Below are 20,349 nucleotides of genomic sequence, written 5' to 3'. Positions count from 1 at the left end.
GGTGATGGAGCTGGGGGTTTCCAGTGCAGACCACAGGAAGAAGCAGTGGCCGAGAAGTGGGTATGTGAGCTATGTGGGGAGCTCCATGGCAAGGAGCACTGCAGACAGAGAAGGTTGCTTAGCGCACAGACCGAGGCCTGAGCTTGCTGCAGCAGTCACTGCGGCTGGGGACCCCTCCCTCCGCACCCCTCCTCTTGCGTCACCTGCATGAGCAGCTGGGTGGGTGGCAGGGATGACCGCTGGAGAGACAGGAGAGACCTGAGCCCTGGATGGGGATACTGCCTTGCCCAAACTGAGCGGAACCTGAGAAGGGCAAGAAGACAGCGGCAGGTCGAGCGGCTTCTGTGGATGAGCCCTTTGCACTGGCGAGCGCTGTGACCCCTCTGCCCTGCGCTGTGTTGACATCTGCCAGCTCTGGGAGACGGAGGATGGATGATTTATTTATTTCTCTTTCTTTGTGCTCATCTGCGCTTTGTGAGTAAAGACCAAGTGTGGAAGGCTCCCGAGGGCCCAGGGCTCCATGGGGGTGAGCCCCTCCTGTCTGGCCCCATAGTGAAAGCAGGGGCATCATGGAAGAACCTAAAGCCAGAAGGCTAGGGGGACAGCTTAGTGGGAGGGTGCTTGCCCAGCATGCATGGAGCCCTGGGTGCCATCCCCGGCATCAGAGGAAAAAAACTAAAGCTGGGACTTGGTGAACTCTCCCTAGGAAGATGCCATCCTGGCTGGACACCAGGCTCTAAAGGCTGCCTCTACAGACACAGAAATGCGGCCACCAACCAGCTTTCCTTCAGCGCCATGAGCACTAGAGGAGCTCCCTGTCAGGAAGAGTTAAGATCCTCTTCCAGGAACTCCTCCATCACTCAGGACCCCGGGCACAAGGAGGACCTCCACAAAGGAAGAGACAGCCACCGTGGGTGTGATGCCACACTCCTGTAATCCCAGCCACTCCAGAGGCTGAGACAGGAGACTCCCAAGTGTGAGGTTAGGCCAGGCAACTTAGCGAGACTCTGTCTCAAAATTTAAAAATGTGAAAAACAGCTGGGGATGTATGTAGCTCAATAGGGCAGCACTTGCTTAGCATGAATGAGGCTGCCTGTGGGTTTCACCCTCATCACTGTGAAAGAAAGAGGGAGAGAGAAAGAGAGAACAAGAAGGAAGGGAAGGAAGGGGGAAAAGGCAGCGGAAGAGGGAGAGAGCGAGGGAAAGGATGACTACGGGTCAGTGAGCCTGGCCTCCAGCCCTGGCTCTCACACTTGCCCAGGGGCCTGGGGTGGGGGTGGGGTGTGAGCCGCCTCCAGGCCCTCCCCTGCCTTTCCTTGTTCCACTCTGCCCCCTACTGGCGCCCTCTCGCCACACTGGGCATTCCGTTCCGTTCTTGCATGCATTCTGTCCCTCCCGCCTGGCTTGCCCTTCCTTCTGTAACATGGGCCCTGATGGGCTTCTCTCGCCCTGGCCTCCTTAGCCCTCCCTCTACGGGCACCCTCAATGCTCAGCACCAGAAGCACCATCCCATCTTTAGCCTCCTGCCCGGTGTCGGACACAGGGTGTGTCAATAAATGCTAGGAAAGGATACAGGGGCCTGGCCTAGTCCAAGCCCAGATCCTGCAGACTTGGGGCACCCACAGCCCACCCTCTGGTTGACTCTGAGACACGTGGCAGCTGGCAGGGTGGGTGAGCTGGAAGCCTGCAAGCTCACAGTGAACCCGAGGATGTGACAGGAGGCCAGAGCCTGAGGAAGTGGCCAAGGAGCCCCATGTCCGCCCCCTAGGGCCCACTCGTGGCCTCCTCAGCCTGACAGGCCTGGAGGTGTTGTGGATGCAGACTCCTGGCCCAGGGCTGCAGGCTGCTCAGGGGAGCTCCAGGCCCCACCAAAGTCCACGCGGAAGGTTGTGAGGGCCGTGGGGGATGAGTTGTCACTGCCCGTCTGACCTCCCTGGCCTAAGTTTCAGGTGAGCCTGCTGTGGCATCTTAGAGCTCCCCTTGCTGACCGTCGTGTCCTGGGAGGGCATCCTGCAGACACCTGTCTGCTGGTGAATACACTAGCTTCCCGGTGTCTGCATCCGAGGGTCCTTCTGGGCTGGGCCACGCCGAGCCTCTGCCTGGACACCTCCGCCACCTCTCACCCTGTCACCTCCACGGCCGTGCCTGTTTGTGTCCCTGCTTCTGGCCCATTTGCCAGGATCAGCGTTTCCCCTTGGGGGATCAGCTCTTTCCCTTTTGGGGGATCGTAGATACTCCTTTTCCAAAACTAAGGCTTTTCAGGCCGAAGAAGAAGGAAAAGGTAGGGACCAGGCGCATCTTCCCCTGGGTCGGGTGACTTTACAGTGGGGCAAGACACCCACGTTCAGCCCTGCAGAGCCACGCGGACTTGAGGGCTGGGCGAGCCAACTGGTGGCCCAAACTCCCAGCAATCAATCTCCCCCAGGCAGAAGAGAAAGGCGGGCAGGGCTGGGGGAGTGGAGCGAACCATTCTTGTCAGCATGGAGGCTCCCAGGGAGCAAGTACTTTTGATGATATTGAACATGGCAATTGATTTTTTTTTTCCAAATAAACATGCAGGAGGAAATGGTAACAGGCATTTGTTCCTGACGGGAATCAATTGACCCCAAATTGGAAGAAAATCTAGAAATACAAACAAGCACAAAGGAAAGCGTTCGGGCCGCCCAGGCCTACCCAGTGAGAAAGAGAGGGACGAGAGCGACGGGCAACAGACCTGCCTGTCATTCCTGTCCCCACCACGGAGCTTCTCTGTGGCTCTCCGGCTAATGCAGTGCCAGTAACACAAAGCGGGGCCACAGCTAACACCTCATGAGCTCAGCACCAAACTCTAGTGCAGAGCCTCTTGTGACCACATCTTAGTTCATCTCCAAACAGCCCAATGTGGGATGCAGTGTTGTCCCCACTTCTCAGATGAAATCACCGAGGCCTCTTGTCCCAGGTTCACATGACCCACAGCCAGCGGAGCTGGAGCACAAATCCAGTGCATGTCAGAGTCTGTGTTCTCCAGTGCTGCTCTGCAGACTCCCCAACTGTGAGCTGTTACCTGGTACCTTAAACTGGCCTTAGAATGAAGAAAAGACCTGGGCCCTGGAGGTCCATACCCAGCAACCCACTAGCCTTCACCCCGAAATGGTTAGTGAGGAGCCCACGCCCACCCTCCGGGCTCCTCCAAAGCCAGGCGCAGGCAGAAGGGGGCTGCTCTGTGGCTTCCGTGCGGCCTCAGTCTCCAGGCTGTGCCCTGTGTGGTGGCTGTCATCAGCAAGATAAACTGTGTCATGTCGCAGTGCATCACAAGCCTCATTTGCAAAGCACTGTGCAATTCTGACGCCGTTCAGCAAGCACGTGTGGGATAAAAGGCCGCGGAGCAATGGGCTGTGCGCTCCTGTAAAGCCTGCCTGTGTTTCTTGGTCACAGCCTTGCGTACACGTGTTTGTTTAGAAGTGAGCCGGTTCTGGGAGTGTACCTAATTACCTTAAGCAGGGCTTATTAGTCCTGTTAACTAACACTCCCTAATCTATGAAACCAAGTGCTCAAAAGCAGCCTTTAAGGTAGGATTAAGACAAAAACAAGCTACTACAAAATGGAATTGAGGCCGGCTTTCCTAGAGCCGCTCTGGGACTACTGCCGTAAATTGTGCCGAAAGAATTTCCCATTCCATGTGGTAATCGCTGCACGTCTGACTTGTAGTAGGTGCTCGATAAATACTCGTGGGATGGATCGGTGGGCAGATGGACAAACAAGTCCCATCTGCAGTTGCACCATTCACTGCCCTGGGACCCTCTGCAACCCCTTGAGGGTGAGATGGATGGGGGACCGGTGGGCGTCTCACTGTAACACCCCGTCTTCTCTTCCAGGTAACACCTGCACCATGGCCGGCTATGCCCGCCTCAAGAATGTCCTCCTGGCAATCCAGACCCGCAGGCAGCCCCTCCAAAGAGGTGACCACAGACAAGACCCTGCCTCCCAGAAGCGCCTCCTGGTGGAATCTCTGTTTAAGGACTTGGACACAGATGGAAACGGCCACCTCAGCAGCTCTGAACTGGCTCAGGTGGGTACAGCGTTCAGTAAAAACCGAGCTATTTGTTGAAGAGACACGAGCGACTCATGGGAGGACAGTCTGTAACCATCTCTGTCACGGCGCACCAAAGAGGCCCTTCTCCCACACTCCTGGGAATCGGGCAGCTTGTGTTCAGCGCCTCTGAGAATCCCACAGACGAGCAATGTCAGTCCTTCTTCCCATCAGCCACCAGCAGCCACTGTTTACAAACAAGCTGCAACACCCTCCCAACTATCCAACAAAACCTCGCTGGTGGCCGGGCCTGGTGACTGATGTTTTCGTTGGGAAATCAATCTCGTCCTCCTCAAGTCCCTTGCTTTCCTCAGGGTAAAGGTCAAGGGGAAGTAGTGCTTAGTTTCCAGAAAACACCTTTGGAGCTTTAACCTGGGGGTCCCTGAGTCCTCTGCCCAGTGACAGTACTGTTCCTTGGTACCCAAATATCAGCCAGCCAAACCCCAACCTGCTCGCTTGAGGGAAGTCCTATGTCTAGCCCCAAAATCACTGGTCTGGGGAAACACTTGCCCTGCAACCTGTGGCTTACCTCCCTCCCCAAAGGCTATGGGCTTGAGAGCAGCACCTGCGTCCCTTGGATCAGCTGCAAGGTGATGCAAGGGTAGTTAACATCAGCAGCACAAAAGCAAGAGGAGAGTTTGATCATTTCCTAGGGCCAGGGCCACTTCGGCTACATGGAGGGCCCTGTGGCAGAAGGACTGGCGTGGGCTGGAGGGGCCTGCATTCCTGCTCCTGCTGTGCTTGTCTGGTGCTAAGAGCTGGGGTCCCTGGGGCCACACTGGCCAGGCGTAAAGATGCATGAGAAAGTGGAGTCGGCATCCCCAAGTCTTCTCCGGAGACTGTAGAGGGTCACCCAGAGGAAAGTAATAAACGTGAGTCCCCACCTCGGATGCCAGTTGAAAGAGTTCTTAACTATGACACAGTGACCTCTTCAGGCAGTGGCCAGGTCACTTGGAAGGGCCGGGGGAAGTGCCCTGGCCAGCCCTTTTGTTTATGACCAATAAACACGGACCAGTTCTTTGCTATGTAGGATAGTGGCTGAGAATGCAGACTTCAGAGGCAAAGTAGCTGAGGTTGAGCACTGCCTCCAGCATCTATGAGCCCCTGGGTCTCGGGCCTTCTGTCGCCAGGCCTTGGTTTCTCATCTGTAAACCCCCGAGGGTCATGATGAGGACTGAAGAAGCCAAGGTGTACAAAGTGCTGCTGGTGGTGTCTGGCACGTGGCTGTTTCCCAGTAGATGATGGTGGTCATTATCATTGGCATCACCATCGACTTTGTCGTGATTATTTCCCACTTAACCTTGGAGCCATCCTCTGCCATAAGGTAGAGACTGCTGTTAGTCTGCTTCACAGACATTTTCAGATGAGGAAACAGGCTCTAAGAAAGCAAAAACCTTTGCTTTAACACCAGACACCCACAAACCCTGAGGAAGCAGCAGCTGTCTGAAGTTCTAGAGTGCACGCCCCTTTCTGTCAGGGCCTCCGCTCCAGAAGGCCCAAGCCTACTTCAAGGTACACACCGGGAATCCCCTCTGCTCACCCAGGCCTGAGCAGCAGTGCAAACCCACACACCCCAAGAGGCCTGCTGCCCACTGCTTCAGGGAATCAGCATGTCACCACTCCCGTCACCACTTGGTCCCCAGCTCTAGCTGAGCCCCAAGGGGCAAGCCACCGACCCACAGGTGACTCAAGCTGCCCCAGGAGAGCCCAGGTCCTGTTAGTCCTGGCTACCTGCAGGAGGAGCCACCCGGTAGAGTACCAAGGCCAGGTGACAGCAGCTTGCCCCGACAGAGGCAGCTGTGAGCTCTTGATGCCGCTCCTAGGCAGCTGCCAGAGAAGCAGAACCATCTTGGATTCCTTGCCTGAACCTGGAAGAGACATGGCCCAAGGCACTCAAAGCCATTAACAAGCATGGTAATTGGACTATGATTTCCTCTTTAACATTTAATATATTTAAAGTCCATTTCATAAATCTGCCAAGCAGAACCCAGCTAACACGGGCCTTTCCTTGACACTGAATCAAAGGCACCAGGGAAAAACTCATTGGGCCTATGAAAAGTTAATCAATTTCCAATGCAGAAATAGACAAAGGGAAATTTCCATCTTTGGAAGATTGATCTCAGGTGTTATGGTTGATCTCCCTTTTATCGAATGCTCACACTTGCTGGGTGAGGGGTCATTTTTTTAACATTATCACATTAAATTGCCTTTAATACAGCAGGCCAAGCTGAGAATGTTAAACAAAGGGAAAATGCCTCTGCCCTTCTCTCCCTGCCAAACTAAAATAAAATCACTCCCTCTGTTCTGAGATTTCCTTCTGAGCATTTTCCTTGCTAGACCTCCGGTTTTCAGCACTCTGGCCTCTGACTCCAGCTGAGTGAGAGTGCGTGGACTTTCCACCCCGGTTACCCTTTGACCTATAACTGGCTATGCTGGGGTGGCCTCTGTCCTGCAGCCCAGACACCCCCCAGAGAGGGCTCCCAAGGGCCCAGCCAGAATCCCAGGGGTGAATGTTTGTGACCCTGGCAGGCGCAGCAGGCAAGGGTGGAGCTCAGGCCTGGTCTGTGGAGTGCAGCCGCCCTTCCCGGTGATGAGCCAGGCCCGGGTTGGCAAGTGATAGATGCAGAAGCAGTCGTGACCAGGAATCTGACCAGGGCTGCTGGGGGCCCTCGGTGCCCATGCTAAGGTCAGGTACTATTGCAGGGTTCCTGTGACTGAGGCCCCTTCTCTCTCCTTCCCCATCAGCACTACGAAGGGGTAGACCAGGTGGTCTCTTTAGATTGCCAGGTGGGGAGGGGCCAGGCCTGAGCTCTGGTCCAGGCTCTACCCCAAGCACTGCGTGAGTTTAAGGAAGTCACTTCGCTCTCTGAGCCTCAGTTTCCCTATCTGTAAAATGCAGATAAGCAAAACCGAGGAGCTTCCGATGCTCCCTGAGGCCCACTGAGCTTCCCCTGAGCCCCTTCTCAGCCTGAGTCATTTTTAGCCACACCCATGGCCCTGAACTCACACGGGGCTCCGGCCCTGTCTCCTCCTCACCCACAGCATGTGCTGAAGAAGCAGGACCTGGATGGGGACTTGCTGGGGTGCTCGCCGGGTGACCTCCTCCGATTTGACGACTACAACAGCGACAGCTCCCTGACCCTGCGCGAGTTCTTCACGGCTTTCCGTAAGTCCAGCCACAGCTTGGGTGCGGGGGGCGCAGGGGCTTGTTGCTGTCGACGTCCCTGTGCCGTGATGGGGTTAGGCCTGGGGCCTGTCCTGAGCTGTCTCGGGGTGGCTTTCTTCCTCAGGGGAAAGCGGTTGCCTTTGTTTTGTAACAAACCTGAGCTGTAAGGAGAGTACAATAGGAGAAGGGAGACGGTTGCTGTTTCTTCTGGACAAAGATGTTTCGCCGGACCCAGGCCAGTGGTTGAGGTGTCGCTGTGAGGGGCACTCTGTGACTACACGTGAAGGGAGCAGGCTTTAGGGTTATCCTTAAGCTACTGCCGGGTCCCCCCAAAGCCCTGCCCAGGGAGAACCCTGCTGGAGGCAGGACAGGGGCGGGGAGTAGCCACCACCCAAGGACAATGGAGAGAGAGGCGCCAAGCTGAAGAGAGGAGGGGACCCCAGAAGCTCAGAAGGAAGGAGCTCTAGAGGATATGGAGCAGGCCCCAAAGGCCCCTGTGGTATGTGTAACCAAGTGAACGGGTGTCCCCAGGACGTGTGACTTTGCCCCGAGGTAATCTTCTGGCCAGGATATCACATTAGTCACAATCGAGGTGGAAGAGCAGCACACAGAGGACAGCGGCAAGGGGCGGGAAGGACAGTGCTGGGCACAAACTGGAGCCACAGGGGACATTTGTGGCCCAAAGAGGTGAAGCCTCTGTGTACCCAGAACAGGTCATGTGCGTGCTCACAGCTCTAACTGCAGGCTATGACCTGAGGAAGCGGGTCTGACTGCCCCGGGGCACTGCGGACCCCTAACCTCAGAAGCCGCTATCCCCCTCAGCCCCGACCCTCAGTGGAGTCTCGCTTTTCAGAAAGGTAGTCTTGCTTCGTTCACAATCGCCATTTCTCTGAGCTGCTGCTCTAATATTCACAGGGCCTGAGGAGGAGTTCTCGTGTTTCACTGGCCAGGCAGGCTTTGTGGTGAATAGCAGAGGTACCTGGATGACACAAGGGAGACTGGTCCCAGTGGGCAGTGCTTATATGCTTGATGTGGGTCCGGTGGAGACCCTCCTAGTTCATAGCATCCTTGGTACTGAAAGCCAAAGTCCAACCGCCGATTACGGGGCTGTGCTTGATATACAGTGATTATATTTGGTCTTCATCCTCCTCCTCCTCCTCCCTGCCCACTAGTAAAACTCATATCTGGTTATACTTGTTCATAGGAAGGTGTAAACGACTGGTAGATTTATCCTTCTGTGGGAGATTCCCGCTTTGCGTACCCAGGAGCTTATGCTCGTAAATAAATCTCTAGCATTTAGAGTGCTCAGACGTATCAGCAACTCCGAAGACCTGGCTCAAGAGAGCTGACTGCTCACTTAGCAGGAATTTTGCAAGCAAACAGTGGAATAGCTGGTAGCTTTAAATCGTGGTAGGGATTTTTACACCACAGAAATCTTTACCACGCAAATGTCACCCAAAGAGTTGGGGGTGTTTTTGTCTTCCCCGGAGACCCAGCTGTGAGGCACTGACTTGGCTATCGCTAGATGGACCCACTCTCCTGTCCTCCCCATCTGCTTGCTGCACAGCTCTCCTCATCCACCTCCCCAAACCGATATCTCTTGATGATTCTAATCTTGTAGAACATGGACAAGAATAGATCAGTTAAGGCAGACTACAACAAGTGCAGCTCTCCAAGTCGGAAAAAAAGTGATGTGTTCTCTGGGGATGGCTCTAAAACATTTCCAGAAACGCTTTCCAGGTTTGGCCCCCTCTACAGAAGGAGCAATGAAGGAAATCAGTGCATATTAGGAGCCAGAGGCACAGGCTGGGATTCAGGAATTTAGGACATAGAGCAGACATCACCACTCTTATGTCCCATGACGGCATCATTAAGCAAAGAATAGTGCTGCTCCGGCACAGCCCTGGGACCTGGGCCTGCAGCAGCCTCTACTCAAGGGCCTGATTCCCGTGAATAAATGAGTCTTGGAAAAGCCAGCAAGCTCTTGGCTTTATTCTCAAAGAAATGAAAATACAAAATACCCTTACTGTCTAGGATGAAAGGCCCCCCTGGCTCCCCTAATGGTCATTACAAACATGAGCCACCCTGGAAAAGGGGTACATGAATAGCTCACCCCCAGCCCTATGTCTCACACAAGGCAATATGGTCTGCTCCCTTTATTCCCGGATTATTTCTTGAAAATCTTTATAATCATCATTTTTAAAGCAAATTAGATTCTGCTGTCACTTTGGACTTGTTTTGAACCAAGCAGCCAAACCATTCATCACAGCCCAACCCAAATAATAGATATGCAATAAAATGTAAACTTGCAGCCGTTAAAGAAGCCACAAAATGAGTTAATCCAGCTATAAAGGCTTGACATGCAGCCACTCGGAGCACCCGGGGATCAATGGGTTTTCCAAGTCATAGCAACTCTAAACTAAATTCCCATAGCTGTGGGAATAGCTCTATGGCTCAGTGAATTTTAAATAGGTAATTGAAATGAGACATATAGGTACAACTTATTACCCAGCGATCGATGGCCATTCAAGAAATCTCACTAAAACCCAGAAAGTTATATCTCACACATCTCAGCCACATTTTAGATTTAATTTTAAAAACAGGAACTGATGGGCCAGCAGTGGTTACAACTTTGAAATTGTGTGTTCCGGTCTCTATTTTTGCCAGTATCCTTGGGTGCAAAGCAGAGTGGGCTCTGTGAGGTGGTGCGTCCAGTTCCGTAGCCCTGGGATGCAGACTTGGCTGCCTTACAAAAGGCTGGAAGGGTTTGGGAGTGTTTTCCCTACAGAAGTGACTTGCACTGATAAGTTTTTGAGGTTGAGGGTGCTGAACTCCTAAATCATGGCTTCCCTTGCAAATTTGCCCACTTGCTGAGCTGGTGTTTGCCATTGTCGGTAGCTGGCTGAGGGCAAGGCCAGGAAGCCTGTGGCTGCCCATGCGCAGCTGAGCTGGTTCACAGTGGGGCTGTGCCTCCTCCCTGGCCCCAAGGATGAGCACCTCCCCCCAGAAAATGGCTGGAGGGCAGGAGCCTTAGCCCCGGGAGTCCGTTCAGTCCTTCTGGCTATCAGGTAGAGATCAGGCTCCCAATTACCGGCCTCCATACAGTGACAGGAATAAAATATGAGAGTGGCCTCCCTCCTCATCTCTCAGCTGAACCTTCTTTGGGCCTCCCAGATCAAAGGCAGGGCTAGAAACTAAAGACACGGTGCCCACTCTGCAGATGCCCCCGCCCTCCCTCACCCGCCTCCCTAACAAGGTACAGCGCCACCTGTCCCTGCCGAGGCGGAGACCCAGGCTCCAGGGTCACTGCTGAGCAAGATGAGCGGCTGCCCTGTCTGATCATCGCAGTCAATCAAGCTAAAAGTTGCTGGTCTCCAAAGCTTCTCCATTATGCATGCCTTTGCACTCTCCTGCATGCTCACGTTGGGACCATGGGAAAAAAACATGTTGCTCAAATGAGGATTTTTTTTCTCTTTAAATTCATTAGAAGTTTTTTCTGCTTTTTAGAAAAGATGCTTGTCCTTCTAATTAATCCTGGGAGTACAACCCCAGCACATGTGCTGGATGCGGGGGAGGGTTTGGGCAGTTAGTCGCACAGGACAAAGGGCTTCTCGTGGTAACATTCCATACCTCCCGCGGGCGCGGACAGGGTGGGAGTCAGACACCCTCCCTCACCTTTGGCAGGCGCAGGCTGCAGGCGAGCAGAATGGAATACGCTGTTTTAATCTGATTATTGCCCTATTTCTGTAGCCAAGGCAACTCTGACTCAGGTGAACTGTGCAGCTGCAACTGTTTCTCTGCCATCATTACTGCAAAGGGGAGCAACTTCCCCATGCACATCCTCCTCCCCTGGAGTGAACAGTCCCCCGCCCCATCCCAGACTTCCACCCACTCCGGGACACCGGTCCTCGCCCCAGCCTGTGCTGAGCAAGGCGCTAAAGTAAAACACTGCAGTGCAAGCGCCCTTGCTGACCAAGGCCGCCCGGCTCTTCGTCTCCAGGCGTGAGTTCGGGCAGGTTAGGTGGCAAGGACATTGCTCTACCCTGTGCCGTTTGGGCGCGAGTTTTGGATAGTGAGGAGCGAGAGCTCAGGTAGTCTGGGGTTTATCAAAAGCTTTCACTGGATTGACTTGGAGAGGACTGAGGTCAAGAGCCTTGGTGCCAGTGATTCCTCTAACCCCAGAGAGCGAAACTGGCTACGTCATGCTACGGAACTGGCTAAGAAAACTGATCCACTGCTCTGGGCACAAAACAGTTGAAGTTGGAGGGACCAAAGGAGGACGTGACAACTGTAAGACCTACACAGTGAGTCTCGCACTCCCTCCCAAGTGCAGAGCGGGGCTTCAAGGAACGGGTCCTGCTGGATTCGCTCAGTGCCCCGAGGCCAGGCTCGAGGCCTGGGTCCTGAATCTGTACCATAAGTGACTGTCAATATTACTGCAACTGATAACCAGCGCTTACTACTCCAGTTAGTTAAAGAGACTCCTAACATTTAACATGTGTCTGCACTATTTATTATGTCCACTGTTACAGAGGAAGAACCTGACACTCAGAGAAGTTAAGTACCCAGCCCCAGGTCACACAGCCAGCAGGTAGCAGAATCGGAACTGAAATACATGTCAGGTGCCAGAAGCTACTCGTGCATTTAAACACACTTTGTAGCTCATCTGCATTCTCCAGTGAGGAGAGTCTCACCGTCCCAAGCCCCCACTCAGTGGGCCTGTCCTCCAGGAGGTTGTCCTCAATTTGTTCTCCTCTGCTGAGTCTACTCCTTCCTCTGTGCACCCACAGCCCTGGACTTAGCTCTGCAAGGCAACAGCCTGGGGCCTGGCTGTTACCAGAGTGGACCCCTAAATCCTGGCTCTGCCATTTACTGACCGGCTGTATGGCTTGGGACAGATCCTCAGCAGGAGCTAAGGCAGCTGCAAATCCCTGCCTGCGCAGTAGACGTCATAACCAGCAGCAGGGCTCAACACGATGTTCACGTGAGGGGCCAGCAGGGCGCCTGCTCATGGTGTTAAGCACACATTGGCCAGGCCAGTGATGGGGCAGAGAGGGTGACAATGGGGACTTCTTGGTGTGTCCCCAGCTCATCTCACAGACTGTACTGTCATTGTCCTTCCCCACTTCAGACCGTGGGTCCTGTGAGGGCAGGCGCTGCTTTGCCCCTGCACTTGTGTGCGCCTAGAGAGAGACAGGCACCCAGGAACGGTGATGTGGAGAACACACCTGAAGCCTGGGCTCCAAATGTGGTGTGACTGGGACCCAGGGTCTCAGAGGGCCTCTCTGTGTCCCCAGGGCCCACTGGGCATGTGGAGGGGATGTCAGCCCAGCTGGAGCAGGTCCGTAGCTAGAGGTCCCCAGGTGCCAGTGAAGGACTGAGGTGTGAGCTAATGACACCTTATAAACCAAGGCTAAGTCTGCTCGTCCCAGAAAAGCCCCTGCTGTGTTCCCAGAGCCACTCACTGACCTCAGCCCTCCTCAGGATGAGTGTGCTATTTGGCTGTTAGGCCCCCTGCTTGCTACTTAATTATCTCCCACACCAACAACTGCCCAGGCGGAGATACAAGCTCCTGCTTAGCGTTGCCCTTGCCCTGCCACTTCTGTCAGCCCTTGGGAGACTGCACCCTGGCTGCAAGGGCTCCAGGTGCAGCCCTCCTGGCTCCTGCCACCCTACCTGGAGGTCAGCTTTGCCATCTGTGCCAATCCTTGGGAAGTGATTCGCAGGCATAGAGTGTGGGTCTGGGCTTCCTCTGAGCTCGGCACCTGGAACCTGAAACATTCCAGCACAGTCCCCTTTGGGTCCCCCATGGCCACCTCCCTCCCACCTCAGGCCATGTCACAAAGACATAGAGGAGGACACAGCACTGGGTCTGGGAGCCTCAGCCGTAGCAGGAGACCTGCTGGCTCCAGGCCCCAAACCTGGCCCTGGCCAGCCGGCCGGCAGGCTCTTGAGCAAAACCATCAAGTGCAGAGGCCCGGTGTCCCAGCTCACCTGGGTGCAGAACTGTGCAAGGAAAGACACTGGCGGAGCCCTGGGGGAGGCCGGCATGGAGGTAGCAGGGGCCAAGGTTCTCTGAAATGGGTGAGAACAACTGGGTAGAGGGGACACCAGCAGGGAGTGGGCAGGAGCAGGGCAGGAGCCTGCCAGGGCGAGAAGAGCACACCCAAGCCAAGGATTGGAGACAAAAAAGCCTAGGCAGAGGAAAATGAGGTGCAGTAACATTTAGCCAGCTGACAGTCACAGGACCACAAGCACCAGCCAAGGACCCAGCAGGGAGTGCGCAAGACCAAACCAGCCCCAGCTGCAGGGAGCTTTCGATCCAGGCAGGGAAGCAGTTGGAGAACAGAAAGACTGCCATATCGACAAGACAGGAACGAACTGAGACGGAGCTGGAGGCAGGGAGCCCCGCTGTGCTGGGCATGGGACAGGAAGGGACATTTGAGCTGAAACTTGAGCCCCAAGTTGGAGACACCCAAGCCGACAGCAAGGAGAAAGGTGCCCCAGACAGGGGGGAGCCTAGTGCGGCCCTGAGGGGCAAGGGCTTGTGAGTGAGGAGGCCGCCCCAGCGGGCAGTGGCTAGAGGGGCAGCACTCAGAACGGCCCCGCTGAGCTTGGATCTGAAGGAGGGCTCTCCCGCCAGCCGTTCCGCTCTGCCAGGAGCTGGGCCCCGCAGCACCAGGTGCCGGCCCAGGCACTGGAGAGGGGACTGAGGTTCAGCGGAGAGCTGGGTGCGGCCCTTGGAGCTCTCTGGTGATGACACAGAAGGGCACAGGGCTGGGGTCTGAAGTCTCCCCGGAACTCTTGCCCAGGTGTCGGAGCTCTGTCCTCCGAGCTCCCCCCTGCTAGATGAAGGCTGAATCACAGCCAAGAGCACACATACCCTAGTGCTGCCGCACTGTGCTAAGGAGCCACTGGCGGCCCCTTGCGGGTGTGAGTGAGTGCTTTATCCCTGTGAAGAGAATGGAGCCCCATCCGTGCATCAGGGTCCTGGGCCGAACATCGCTGCCCTTCATCACACCATGGGAGGGCGGATTCTGAGCCAGCACAGATGCTTGCTGGCTGCCTTGCCCTAAGCCAACTTCATCTTCCTCCTCTTCTTCCTCTTCCCCTCCTCTTCCCTTCCCCCCTCCCTACTCAGAAACTTACTTTAAACTCAGACTGCCTCTTCCCATCTGCAGTGGTGTGCTGCAAACAGCTGCGTGGTGAGGCCTAGCACTTCCTACCCATTGTCTAGAGCTGAATCTTCAAGCACTTTCCATTTTTAAAGATCCCAGCTGGAAGCTGTCAATGGCCTCAGTGCAGAGCAATTGAATAGTAGAAAATGAACTAATTACAGGTTGTTATTGAAAACCTATTATACACAAATTGCAAAGAAAGCTCATTAAAATAGGATGCTTTGGTGATTTTTCTTAGAACCCTCCCCGTGGAGGGAGAGGCGCGGTGACTGGACACCGCGTCTGCCGCTGTCGCCGGGCTGCGGAGCAGTCTTGCGCTGGTGTGTCGCTCGGCCCCGCCGGCTCAGCGCACAGTGGACAGACTCTAAGCTCTGCTGGGAGCGGAGGCGCTCGCTGAATGTTAGTAAATACCCTGCCACGGCTGCAGAGGAAACAAAGAACCTCATTACAGAGATACAAAATAAGAACGACTGAAACATCAGCTTTTTAACTAGGATCGCACAGTACTGTCCCTGAAAATCGCAGTGTTTTTGCAAAGCTTTTATGAGGACTTCAATGTGCGTTTATGCAGTGAAGGCCACGTTTCTTATTTCCAAGCTTGCCCCCCTGGATCGGGGTGTCGGGAAGGCTGGGCATGTGAGTAGCTGAGCCATCCAGAAGACGCTCGTGTGGCCCAGGCTGGCTCCCAGGCTCCGTGGGAGGACTCAGAAAGCTTAGCACACAGGGCTGCACCTTGGTGCCAGCAGCACCCTCATCTCAGTATGGGCAGCTGGGGTGTGCCGGTGATGACCACGTATTCTGAGGTGTGGGCAAGGCCCTCGTGGTGTCTCTGACAGGCAAACCCTCCCTAGGGCTGTATTGGTCCAGGAGGGACACGTGGAGCACAGTCACGTGTCCTCTACCTTGTTGCTCTTGCCTTCCCGTCCAGCCATCTCTTCTCGGGCTCTGTGACAGTGCCCTACCAGCACCACTTTGAGGTCCCAGCTGGAATGGTGTGTATAGAAGTCAGGGAGCCATGGAGTTGGAGGAGGAGTCCCACTCACAGGGACACAGGTGAGCAGCCTGTGGACCATACTCGGAACTAGGGACACACAAGTCCCAACAGCAAGTGGCTCCCTGGGAGAAGCTGGCTGAAGAGCCACACCCTGAGGACAGACAAGCCCTGGATAGAGAAGCACTGCATGCCCAAGTGCCAAAGGCTGCCTACAGCAGGTGAGGAGGAGTTGGGAGCCCCAGACCATGGGCTGGTGCGCCATCTTGGATTTCCCAGGCATCGGTAACTCCCACTGGCTTACCAGCCCTTCCCTCATCACGGCTCTTATCAAGCAACTCTCCAGCCCCAGAGGCCATAAGTGCCTCCCCCGACCTAGAGCCCAGCCCTTCCCAAGACCCTTCCGCTGGGCTGAGGGTGAGGAAGGGAGCATGGTGGGGAGTTGCTATAGAGGCTGAGGCCCGGGACTAGAGCAGCAGAGATAGCAGCAGAAGGGACAGGGCAGGAGGCAAGAGGCGGTGAGGAGAAGCAGGGACTGCCTCTACGATCAGGCAAGATTGGTACTGTCCTGGGCATCTGCTCCGGCTGGAGGGCAAGGCCAGCAGAGCATGTCAGAGAAGCCTAGAGCTTCCCACGTGCTGGATATCCAGCCTGCTACGCAGTAGGTGCTTGCTGAACAGTTTGAAGACCATGATGGTCTTTTTTTTTTTAATGTAAAGAGAAAGGCTTCAGAGTGATTGTGACAGTTCCTGGAAAGGAGAAAGAGCAACCCAGGTCATCCTGCTCCCCACACTTGGCCCTCACCAGGTTGGCGCCCACCATGGCTCCACGTGAGCTGGGCCAGCAGAGGGTGCGGTCCGGGTGGCTTCCCTCTGTGTTCCTCCTCACTCACAGCGCTCCTTACGAGACTCCCTTTCCCCAAACCTGGCCATATACTGCCCGTCCTCCCTTAACCCCCTGCTCGGCAGGGCGTACGGCAGGGCCTTACCAAATGCCTTCCAGGGGCGCCCTGGACACTGTCAGGTGTCAAGCCCCAGTGGTGGAGTGAGATTAGAATGAACTTTGTGGTAATGTGCTTGGACTCGAATCACCTCTGCCTCCCCTGTCTGAAGGGCCGTTGCAGTCAGAGGGTCACGGTACTGGCAGGAGGAGGTCTTTCTGACTGTGCTGTTGAGAAGAGGGGCTGTCACGAATGCAGCATGAGAGTGAGCCAGCGGGGGTCTCCCCTTGATGGTGGGGGAGCAGATGCTTGACTGTGGAAGAAACTGCCCTTAGTAAGGGCCATGTGCTCTGAGCCTTGAGCCTTCTCATCCAGGGCCTGGTGGGGGCACTTCATGCATGAAAACTGGTGTCATCTTTGGACCCATGGGACCGTGGCTGAGACTGGGACCAGAAAACAGCGTGTGAGTAGTTGGTTGGATCACAGGCTGGACTCAGCAGATACACAGCAGGGGTCAGCTTTGTTCTCCTCTGCCCTGATGTCTCTGTGGGTCCGCCTTCCTCCTGCTGTGGGCAAGGAGGGTGGTGAGCTGAGGACCACTAGCCCGTCTGGCCACCACCACAAGCGGGCCACGCCACTCCTTAGCATGGGACATTTGGTAGTGGTTTTCCATTTGGGCTGCAGCCAAGACTCCTGCGCCTCAGCAGCAGTCCCGGTCATCACCCCCAAGCCCCTGTAGATCTGCCTGCAGAGGGCCTGGGCACCCAGGGACAGCCACGCAGAGCCTCAAAAACCATTCTGCTCCAGATGGCGCATTTTGTCTTCAGACAGGGGCTTCAGGCAGGACAACTGTTTTCACACTTGTTGGGGCACAAATTACACTCAGCTCGGGTGGAGTCGGCACCTCCCCTCCCCACAGGCAGGGGACAGGCTCGCAGCTACCCCTTGTTCTCTGGATGGCACCTGGGCTCACCGTCTTCCACTTAGATAGATCCCCCACCGCTGTCCATGACTCTCCAGCTGCCAGTGGTTCTCCAGCCCCCTCCCCCAGCAGCACTGCAGACGAGGAAAGCAAGGCTCAAGGAAGCTGGGGGCGGCAGCGCCTGACTCAGCTCTAGACCTGCTAGAGCAGGGAGCCAACTGAGCGCTCCAGGCGTTGCATCCCTTGGTCTACCCGGGACATTTGGAGCCCTCACTTCTCCCCTCCTCCCCGGCTGCCCGGGGTGTGTGAATCTGGGGGTGCGGCAGAGCGTGGGCTCGGTGAGGCAAGTCCTCTCTGGGGGCTGCACGCCTGCATGTGCCGCCGAGGGCGGGGCCCTGCACCAGCATCTCTTCCTGGCCCCAAAGTGCCTGTGCCCTAGGTGCTTTCAGACGTGCGCAGCCCACATCCCTTTCACGTGAACCGGAAGAGGAGTGGGATTGTTGTCCAGTGGATCCATGGGCAGTGGACAGAGCCTCCTGGGGATGCCCAGGGCTTCCAGCTCCTTACGGAAGCTGGGCCCCAAGGAGCAGGTGTGTTGTCCAGAGCAGGTGTCCCACACTCTCCTGTGGAGGACACTTTCCTCTGGAACCCAAACCCTACCCAGTGTCAATCGCTTCTCAGCTCCCACCAATGCCCGCACTTCCAGAGGCTCCTCTCTGTTGCCCTGTCCAGTCCTCATGCCCCCTCCTTCAAAACCCACCTCTGTGCAGTGGGGCTTAGACTGTGCTGGTGCAGCACCAGTTCAAAATCAGGGAAGTGGTGGCTCGGCAGCAAAGATCACATCCCTGCCTGCTAGGGGTGCATCCGGCGCACCTGGTGAGGTCACTTCCTGACAGGCACCTTGGTGAAGGCTGCTGGCCATCAGAGGAGCGTGCGAGAAGCTGCCTAGGGCAAGATGGGAAATTTAAGTATTTAAGGGCCAGGGGCTGTTCAGACCAGCAAATGGGAGTGGGCAGACGCTAGGCCTAAAAGGAGCAGAGGCCAAATAATTCAGAGAAAACCCAATACTGGCAAGGACCTCCACCAGCCGCAGCACCTGCAGGCACCCAGGGGACAGAACCAGCAGGCTGTCTCCCTTGGGAGACCATGGTCTGCACATCTTCCACATCGTACCCCCAGCCTGGGAGAGCAGAGTGAGGGCAGAGTGAGGCTGGACCTAGCCATCCTCCAAAGTGCTGACCACGCCTGCCCATCCTCCTCAAGGACCACCAGACGTGAGGATCTGACGCGTGCACAGAATCCCTGCCTGCAACTGTAGGCGAGGCCCTGTGACTAGAGCTTCCAAAGAAGCTCAGACCTCGGGTTTAGGGGGAAACAGGACGTGCAGATGTCACCAACAGAGGGCAGCTGCGAGGATGGTGCAGAGCTGGAAGAGGAGCAGGGGTGGCCGCACCTTAAAGGCAGCCTCAGCAATAGCCCATGGCTTCAAGCTAAACACACCTGGCTGCCTGGTAGGTGGTCTGGCTGTCTGAGACCCACATGGATGCAGGTTCCGCTCATTTGTTCTGGGTCCTGTCTTCCCCAGCCACCCAAGCACAGGGTCACCACTTCCCTCTGCTTTCAGCCAAGGGCGTGCACCTTTCGAGACCCAAGGCAGGAAGGGCGTTTTTGAAGTCCGTGCAGCAGCCTTTGAGGGAGGGCAGCCTCTGCTGCTGCCAGAGCAGTCGGTAGCTGTAATTGGAGAGGAATGCCAGCGTGCCTCCTCTCACGATGTTCTCCTTGCATGCTCTAAATTTACAATTAAGGTATGGGCTGAGCAGGGCCCTGGTCCCCCGAAGTCAGCCCTCCATCCTTCAAAGGCTGATTGTCCACTTTGGAATATTCATGGCCACACTCTCCACAGCCTCCCTGCCTCCCTACCAGTCAGTGCCACCTGGGAAGAGTTTGAAAGCATCACATGGGAAGAGGAAGCAGAGACGCTATGGGGAGAAGGAGAGCTCAGGGCAGCTGATTAATGGCTCTGGCAGCAGTGGTTTGGGGCAGGAGGGAGGAACTCAGGTTAAATGGACCTAGAAAGAGGAACTGGGAGTTTCTGGCCCTGCCTGAGCCTACACGCTCCTGCGTCCACCTCCCTTTGAAGTCAGGAGAGGTTATTGATCCTGCCTAGAGTAAAGGGCACAGACCCTGCCCAAGCTTATAATCCCTGGCAGCCAGACAGCAGGCCTCAGCCCCTCTGCACACAGTCCTAGCCAGGCTGCTGGGCAGATAAAATCTTCACAGGCCCCAGAGTCCAGGTGGCTTGATTTTAAATGAGCTGCATTGGACTGGACTGGACCCAAATCCTACTGCTTTAAAGAACAATGTCTCAGAAGGGTAAGACAAGCCTCCCCAGGCTCTGTGATATCTGCAAACAAAACATCTTCCAAGCTGCCCAGGGTGCAGGAAGTGGTCCTTAGAGCCGCAGGGGGCCCTCCCAGGGGAGCTGTGTGGTTCTTAGAGCCACAGCATCCCGTGGCCCAGGCCCCAGCAGCCCCCCCCCACCTGGGGTGGTACAAGGATGCTTCCTGGATGCCAGTCCTGCCCCTAATCCTCAGGCAAGGCTGCTCTGATGCCAGGGAGCTGCTAGGGTGAGTGTCCTGACAATCAGCTGCACCTTAGGCCTCCACAGAGGACACTGAGCTCCAAGACGAAACAGAGACACCCCCGGCCAGTGTCAAATGGCTTCATTTCTTGGAGGAATCGATCAGAAGTGACAGCCGTGATCTTGGAAGTCACAAGCTCAGAAGGGTAGGAAGCTCTTGGGCTTTTGCTCTGAGCAAATGTGAGTTTAAGGAAATGCTCCAAATTGAAGCCACAGATAACTTCCCTTTGCTCTCATGTTTCCATATGTGCCTAGCACGTGTTCCAGAGAAGTTCTGGGCCAGGCCTTTGGAAAAGGATAGTTATCACATTAATATTATCCCCTAGTTATTGTGAACTGATCAGGCCTGCAATCTCTCAAATGAGTGGACGGCAGGGGCTTAATTAAATAAATAAGACAAGTGGAATGATGTCAGGGCTCTAGGAGGTTCGAAACCCACTAT

The 20,349-nt window shown here is 55.5% G+C and overlaps 1 protein-coding gene across 2 annotated transcripts in view; it reads left to right on the top strand.

Moving 5' to 3' along the window:
• Positions 1–20,349, top strand: part of Fstl4 (follistatin-like 4) — a 376,776-nt gene that overhangs the window by 266,473 nt on the left and 89,954 nt on the right. For both annotated transcript variants that reach the window (XM_013508431.1, XM_005376123.2), the window contains exons 4-5: positions 3,855–4,048; positions 7,112–7,235. In XM_013508431.1, the coding sequence (XP_013363885.1) occupies positions 3,855–4,048; positions 7,112–7,235 (318 nt within the window). The remainder of the gene's footprint in view (positions 1–3,854; positions 4,049–7,111; positions 7,236–20,349) is intronic.

Source organism: Chinchilla lanigera, unplaced genomic scaffold (genome assembly GCF_000276665.1).
Source record: "Chinchilla lanigera isolate Chin_1 unplaced genomic scaffold, ChiLan1.0 scaffold00007, whole genome shotgun sequence".
NCBI classification, from domain to species: domain Eukaryota; kingdom Metazoa; phylum Chordata; class Mammalia; order Rodentia; family Chinchillidae; genus Chinchilla; species Chinchilla lanigera.
Note: the sequence above shows the minus strand (reverse complement) of the source record. Positions and strands in the feature narration are given on the sequence as shown.